The sequence below is a fragment of the Eretmochelys imbricata genome, chromosome 3, assembly GCF_965152235.1.
Source record: "Eretmochelys imbricata isolate rEreImb1 chromosome 3, rEreImb1.hap1, whole genome shotgun sequence".
Lineage (NCBI taxonomy): Eukaryota > Metazoa > Chordata > Testudines > Cheloniidae > Eretmochelys > Eretmochelys imbricata.
In genome coordinates, this window is record NC_135574.1 from 47,743,260 (window position 1) to 47,751,879 (window position 8,620).

General features: G+C 38.6%; 1 protein-coding gene across 1 annotated transcript in view; it reads right to left on the reverse strand.

The window, feature by feature from the left end:
• Positions 1–3,303, reverse strand: part of LOC144262364 (uncharacterized) — a 52,050-nt gene extending 48,747 nt beyond the window's left edge. Inside the window, 2 exon segments of the mRNA XM_077812125.1 lie at positions 2,760–2,860; positions 3,284–3,303. Coding sequence (XP_077668251.1) covers positions 2,760–2,860; positions 3,284–3,303 — 121 coding nt within the window.
• Positions 3,304–8,620: the final 5,317 nt, after the last annotated feature.

Genomic DNA, 8,620 nt, shown 5'->3' on the forward strand with positions numbered 1-8,620 from the left:
ACTAGTAATAGTAGGTTTTCCTGGGTGTGATAGCTGAGAGATTTCTTCACCAAATAGTTGCTGAACCAACAAGAGGTGATGCCATTTTAGATTTGGTATTGGTGCGTAGTGACGACCTCACAGAAGAACTGGTGGTAGAGGACAACCTTGGTTTGAGTGATCATGAGTTAATTCAGTTTAAACTAAATGGAAGGATAAACAAAAATTGAAATCAAGGACTCTTGTTGCAGATCTAAAGAGCAAACTTTAATAAATTAAGGGAATTAGAGAAGTGGATTGGACCAAAGAATTCAAGGATCTGAAAAACTTGGAATAATTTTAAGTCAATGTTGCCAAAGCTATCTGAAACCTGCATCCCAAGAAAGGGGGAAAAAAATCATAGGGAAGGGTTGCAGACCAAGCTGCATGAGCAAGCATCTCAAACAGGTGATGATGAGAAAGCAGCAAGCCTACAAGGAATGGAAGATGGGAGGGATCAGCAAGGAAAACTACCTCTTGGAGGTCAGAAAGTGTAGGGATAAAGTGAGAACTGCTAAAAGCCAAGCAGAGTTGGACCTTGGAAAGGGAATTAAAACCAGTAATAAAAGGTTCTATAGCCATATAAGTAAGAAGAAAACAAGGAAAGAAGAAATGGGACCACTAAGCACTGAGGATGGGGAGGAGATTAAAGATAACCTAGGCCATCATCCAACACCTAAACAAATCATTAGCCTCATTAAAAACTGAGGCAAATGAAGAGTTTAGGAGTAGTGGCAGGATGGCTAATGGCAATGAGGATATGGAGGTAAAAATTACCACATCCAATGTGGAAGACAAACTCAAACAGCTTAATGAGTCTAAATTGGGGCCTCCAGGTAATCTTAATTAAAGGAATTGGCACATGAAATTGCAAGCCCAATAGCAAGGATTTTTAATGAATCTGTAAACTCAGGGATTGTACCCTATGACTGCAAAATTGCTAATATAGCTCCTATTTTTAAGAAAGGGGGGAAAAAAGTGATCCGGAAACTAAAAGCCTGTTAGTTTGACCTCAATTGTATGCAAGGTCTTGGAACAAATTTTGAAATAGAAAGTAGCTAAGGACATAGAGGTAAACAGTAATTGGGATAAAATACAACATGGCTTTACAAAAGGTAGATCATGTGAGACCAACCTGATCACCTTCTTTGAGAAAATAACTGAATTTTTAAATAAAGGAAACGCAGTAGATCTAATCTACCTGGATTTCAGTAAGGCATTTGATACAGTTCCACATGGGAAATTATTAGTTAAATTGGAGAAGATGGGGATTAATATGAGAATTGAAAGGTGGATAAGGAACTGGTTAAAGGGGTGACTACAATGGGTCAGACTGAAAGGTGAACTGTCCGGCTGGAGGGAAGTTACTAGTGGTCTTGGAACCAATATTATTTAATATTTTTATTCCTGATCTTGGCACAAAAAGTGAGTTTGCGCTAATAAAATTTGCGGATGATAGAAAGTTGGGAGGTATTGCCAATACAGAGGAGGACCGGAATACCATACAAAAAGATCTAGATGACCTTGTAAACTGGAGTAGTAGAAATGGGATGAAATTTAATAGTGCAAAGTGCAGGGTCATGCACTTAGGGACTAACAAGAATTTGTGCTATAAGCTGTGGACTTACTGGTTGAAAGCGACAGAGGAGGAGAAAGACCTGGATGTACTGGTTGATCACAGGATGACTATAAGCAGTCAATGTGATGCGGCCATGAAAAAGGCTAAGGCAGTCCTAGGATGCATCAGACGAGGTATTTCCAGTAGAGACCTATCTTTTATGGAAACATAATATTTATTTATTTTTGCTATTTGATTCTACATTCATGTCTTTTCAAAACTAAAGATTGGTTGGTAACTATGAGCCTTTTCCTTCCCATATTTTAATAGTGGCTTCCTGGAAAATAACTATTTTACACAATTGCTTATTCCATAGGTAATGAGAATGGTTTGTCAGGAAATGTTTCTTACTCTGCTAGATAAAAATAAAATTCTAACCACTTATTGGAAGTTATTTAGCAGCTAAGCTTCAGTACTGCCCACCATTTGAGGTGTCTACCTTCTGCTGCATAGTTTTGTTTTCCCATGCCTTGATACAGGTGTCATCGTACGCCAGATTTCAAACTGCGCCTTGTGACAGTATTTGAGCTACTGTAGGAATTATGAAGCAAAGTGAGACACTTATTATGTATATTTGCATGTTGATATCCAGAATGCTTTTCCAACTAACAGTTATTTAAGATTTGAGAACAAATTGCACTGTTATGTTGTGTGCGCTTTATTATAAGCAATAGCATAATTTTTAGCTGTATATGGCAACTTTTTCATACTGTTGCATGTAATAAATAAAATAAGCATAATGTTAAATTACACCTTAGAGATGAAGGTTGTTATTCAGGCTGTTCTTCCATTTCTCTCTCTCTCTCTCACTCTCACACACACACACACACTTATTTCGATGCAGAGCCAAATCGCTGCAAAATACTATAATGGAGGAGGGGATCACTTCTTTCATTACACAAGAATCAAGGCCAATTCTCTCTGAAGAAATATATTGTTAGTTAGTAAAAGAGTACTTAGAAAAGGTCCATTTGAAACTTATTTTGATTTAAAAAAAAACAGGAAAAAATCCGTGGTACTTTTCACAATTTTTTTTCTGTAACAAGCTGGTCAGCATATTTGATGAAAAATATTTTTAATCAGCTCTGAATTTATCAACTATGAAAGGAGTATGTTCACATACCTACAGTATTTGGTAAATCCTGACATAGGAAAATGCTGGAGAGAGTCACCAGGACCATCAGAACTGGAAATTTCATTGTAGGACTTCTTGAATACACGCACCTATGAAAGGAACATTTAATTGTTAGATCTGTTTGTTATTAATGCTAATCTGCTACTTTCACTCAATAGTCCCTAAATCACTGGGTTTGCTGTGATAGGAAATCCCCACAACAGCTGGGGAATATGAGTGTGTATATACACAGTATATATGAATAAGCATACGCACAGACACTGCATACATAAACTGAAGACTTAAAATATGCATTATAATTATTTTCAAAATATATGTCTAATAATTATCAATCATGTAAAGGGTCACAAATGACCCCAAATCACCTTCTATAACTAGATAGCTATGCACAAGTATTGGTTACAAAGATATTGGCTAGTTAAACTACATTATGGATACAAGCAACAGTGGTGAACTATATGTGCAATTCAATCATCCTCTACTGAGTGACAAAGATAAATGCTGAACCTTACAGTTTGCTGTGAAAGGCCATTCTAAGAATGGAGCTTTTTACTTTACTAGATGTATGCATGTGTGATTAATTCATGGTCTTATTTTTCACATAGATTGTTTTCTCTTTAATGTTTTAATTATTTAATTATAAGACTAGTACTTGGATGATATTATCTACACGATTTGTGCTGGAAATGGCCTAACCTGACGATTACTTTAGATAAGCTATTACCAGCAGGACAGTGGGGTGGGAGGAGGTATTGTTTCATATTCTCTGTGTATATATAAAGTCTGCTGCAGTTTCCACGGTATGTATCTGATGAAGTGAGCTGTAGCTCACGAAAGCTCATGCTCAAATAAATTGGTTAGTCTCTAAGGTGCCACAAGTACTCCTTTTCTTTTTGCGAATACAGACTAACACGGCTGTTACTCTGAAAATTATCTACACGGCATCATCCCATTAAAAAGATTTACTCCTTACAGTTTTCAATCTAAAGATCTATCCTACAGTCATCGATGTCAATGGAGTTTAGTCACTGACCTCACCTGAAGCAGGATGAGGCTCAAAATTATACATAGTGAAATATGTTTCTATTTGTTAATCTACAGCCCAGTCCTGCTGTCACTGAAATTAAGGGGTTTAGGACCAGGGCCCTTGTTAGCATCTTTGAAGATTTTCACAACACGCTGTCACTCTACACGCATTGGTCACTCTAATTACTTTCAGTAAATCAATAAAAAATATCTTCTTAAAGAGGAGAGAGAACCAACCCTTGTCTTCTGACATCTAGACTTTTGGGAAAGTTTCAAATCTGTAGTTAGATGCAAATTGCGCTACTCAGCTAATCCCTAACCATTTTTACTAGCAAGTCTGCTAGCCATGTGATTGTCAGTCCTGCAACAATTAATTTGAACTAACCATGCATTATCCTTTTCCTTTATTTCTTAAAAAAAGAAATCAAAAGACAGAGGAGCAAGGCACTTACACATATTATTCTAGTGAGTATCAAGGACAGCATACCAATATGCCTATATTATTAGGATACATCAGCAGCAATAATCATATGCATTTAAAGCCTAATATTGTAACCTTTACTCATGTGAGTAACATAATTGAAATCAGTGAAATTATTTGAGTATGGGCTGAAGGATCAGGTCCTACACCAAATCCTTCACAATATTTGTAATATACCATACATTTGGTAACTAGATATAAAAGCAAGAGACTCTATTCTTAGATTCATAGATTCCAAGGCCAGAGGGACCATTATGATTATCTAGTCTGTCCTCCTGTATAACACATAGAACTTCCCCAAAATAATCACTAGAGCAGATCTTTTAGAAAAACATCCAATCAATTGTCAGTGATTGAGAATCCACCACTACCCTGGGTAAATTATTCCAATGATTAATTACTCTCACCATTAAGAATGTATGTCTTATTTCCACTCTGAATTTGTGTAGCTTCAACTTCCAGCCATTGGATCATGTTACAGCTTTCTCTGCTAGACTGAAGTGCCCATGATTAAATATTTTTCCCTTGTAAATTCTAATAAGCTGTAATCAAGTCACCCTTAACTTTCTCTTTGTTATTTCATGTAAGAAAGTTAATTACAAAATTCAGTAATTTTAAAAAGTCATCTTTGTTAAAGTATATTTTTTCTTTAAAAAGTGGCATAGGTATTTAGTTCCTGATTATCATAGACAGATAATGTATTCTAACATTAGTATGCTGCAACATTTCAAAAGACATGTTTATACAAACTGCATTTCAAGTAGCTGCTGCTTTTTCCTGGAGATTCTGAATGCAATCTCATGTTACTAAAAAAACATAGGGAAGAAAACTAAGTGCTTCATAGCTAAGGTATAATGAAACTTGTTAGCAAGCACTTTGTTTTGTGTGTAAAAAAAAAAAAATAGTGCATAATATGCTTCTACATATCACAACTAGACAGCACAGGTACATGGATACAGTGGATAAAGTGCTTCAGTCTCATAAGAAGGTACAATTCCAAACGGAAGCAATAAGAAGAAAACTTACATTCTTTCTAGCAACAACTGTGAATGAAGAGCAATGTAGCTGCGAGGTCACAAAGCTTTAGATAGACTCTGCTGGAACACAAAGAATATCAAGAGAAATTACGTGGAGAAGCTGAACAAAATAGAGCTAAAGATTCCTCACACTAAATACTTTCTTCAATATCAGCCATTTCTTTCAGTAACCTCTTTGCTCCCCCTATAATGGCTAGAGGCTCTGCTGTCTGATCATATAGTAGCTCTCACAAGCTTTTTAGGCCTCTGATAGGACAGTCACTCCCCAAATAGAGTTTCTTGGAAAATCTCACAAATGCTGAAGGGCGAGTGTCTGGATTCCCTCTCTTTGTCCCTCCACCTCCTGTCACCAGAACTTTCAAATCTGTGACAGCTTACTGAGGGGCTGAATACATGAACATTTGTTAGCGTGCAAGAAGTGTAGTATTTCTATGATTTGTTTTATCCAGCTTTGCCTGATCCCCTTAATCTCTAAGCTTCATTTGATCAGATTTTCTATTAAGATTTCCATTTCTCCCTTATTTGCAGGGCTAGTGGTACATTTTAAAAAAAAAAGGCTTTTCATATTATTTTTAACTACTTCCACTTGTAGTCCTATACATAAAGGACATCGTCTGCATAGTGCTGAACACCTTGCAGGGCTGAGACTGCTATATCTACCTGTAAGTAATACTGATTGTTACTTATTGCTAAGATCATATTCTTCATGAGAGAAACAGATATTTGCATAAAAGCCCTTCATGAAATGATCTCAGACCAGTATAAATAAATAAGTATAATCCATTGCATCCACCATTTGGTCACCTGATAAAATATTATTAAATGAATCAACAATTGCATAATTTATGGAACAGTGTGCCACAAACTGGAGAAAGACTCCCACTGGTTTGGGTCAGGCCCAATATGTACAAATTTGTTCTCAAGGTTCTGATCATGGCAAACTCAAACACCGGGCTTAAAACAATGGTTAGGTTTGGGGGTTTTAAATATGTTTTAGTTTAATGTGTTTCAAAATGCGGTTTTGTTGTTAGTTTTAGTATAGCGTTTAAAATTGCTGCTCGTGGTATCTTGAAAGACTTGATGTAACTAAAATTCTTTGGTTGTTTATTCATTTCTATATATTATAGATAACCTCAATAATCTAGCATTACAATGCAGAGACCACTCAAAGAACTTTTAGTTACACGTTTAGTGAGAGGTTATAGATATCAATCATCAGACATATATGAAAGACATATACAGAACTACAATATGTATCCATACTGTATGATTCTCTTCTTTAGTTGAGATTCTCTTCGTTAATGTAGAACTTCGCTGTAGCAAAGTTCCTGCTCATGCTGTGAGAGACACGACATAGCAACAGGGTGTTATATTTTACAAGGAGTTGACAGACCTAAGACAAATATATCGCCAGTGAAAAAAATGGATTCTGAAGCATCCCCTGTATACTGCAGCTGTTATGCTGCTTGAATCCCAGAGATAGTGCATAGGCTGTTTAAAAACTTCTTTCACAGAAGTAAGAGTTCTTCTTCGTGCTGTTTTTGTACCCACTCTAAGGAACGGGTCCTGCTCCAAAGTTTATTCACGTCAGTAGAAAGACTCCCATTGACTTTAGCAGGCATTGGAGCTAACTCATTGTGTTTAGTATAAGACCTAGTGAATTTGACAAACTTCTGATATTATTTTCACCTCTGTCTATAACAGTATATAAGGCTGTTCAGCTCACCAAAAAAAAAAAAAAAGCAGCTTCTCTTTTTATTCAAATGGCATCTGTGGCCTCTTTTGTTGCTGATTACCTTCTGATTAGGTAAGCACCAGAACATACTCCTTTGCAACGGGTTTATATTTGGAAACTGAAGGTAAGAGTACATATCTTCTTGGATATTGCAAAGATGTGATCATATGGTTTGTACATAATATCCTTAAGACACCAGTACAGAAATATTTCATGCAATTTTTCCAAGCATTTGGTTACATAAAACACACACTTTGATAAGAGACTGTCAAATAGCTAAGGGGAAGTTTTGACCTCTCATTGAACTCTCTGGCCTAGATGGTCTGTTCTGCTTGAGATGTTTTCAGCACAGGTCTGATGGGAGTTGAGTCCAAAGGTGGCTTTGCATTCCCCCAGTCCTGGGACCAACTGAAGTCCAAGTTCAGCCCCACCGCAATTTACCGTGGTCCTAAAGTGCACTCAGTTGCCTGTGGCCCTGTAATGCAGTTGCTCTTACCGCCGTAGGAGACTCTGGGAACAGGGAACTCTGTTGCCAGGGTCTTCGCCTCTCTTGCACCCCTTGTTGACCACTTTCTCAGCCCTGCAATGACCTGGCTCTCTGGCCAGGTCACCTCTTAAGTTCAGTCCCCTTTCAGAGTAACAAAGGACCAGCTGAAAGTCCAAAGTATGGTCAGTCAGGACTTGGTCAAGGGCAATACTGAAATTGGAGTCTGGGGACAGGTCATGAGTCAGAACTGGGGTCAGAGTCCCTGGATAAATTGGGATTGTAGTCAGATTCAGGAAGCAGGCCAAAGGGTGAAGCCAGGTTGGAGTCAGTCCAAAGGTCAGGAGGCAGGTGCAGGGCTGGAGTGGAGTCAGGGTAGGGCATGGGCAAGGCAAGGCTCAGGGCAGTAACAGAAATAGGATCAAGAACAAGCTGGAAGGCTGGGGAGTCTGTAACACCGAGACAGCTGGAGGGTTCCTAGCCAAGTGGTGCTATTGCACAGATGAACTTGCAGCTCTAGCAGGGTCAGTGTACCTCTGCTTGGGGGCCCTCTGACCAGGGCCCTGCCCAGCAATAGGCAGCCACAGTGTTACTGCTTGCTAAGTCACTGCAGGCTCTGTTTAAGTGATGAGTCAGTGCAGCTGAGTTGCTGCAGCCAGCCTGAGTGTCAGTGATGAGTTACTGCAGGTTCTGCTGGCACCTATTGAGAATGTGGGCACATCTAAAGGCCTCCTCCCCCAAGGAGCTACTGAACCCAGATCCCAAGTAAATATCGAGGACAATAAATGATAAAACGCAGACAGGAGTGAAGGTCACAGGGTCAAAATCAGGGAACCAGAAGGGAACACCAAGCAGAAAACCCCAGACAGCACCCACTGCTCTTCAAAAGGCATCCAGGGAGCCAGTGGGGGTGGCCCAAAGGAAATCTGCCCAGATATGTGACTTAAGGGAGGAGCGGAAATAGGTCCCGTGGTCACAGAGAACCTCCCTGTCCAACATCCTTCTCCTGGTATGATAGATGGCCACTTTCGCCAATGCCAGGAAGAGACTGACGAGGTGACCTCATGACTTCATGGGGCAATGGAT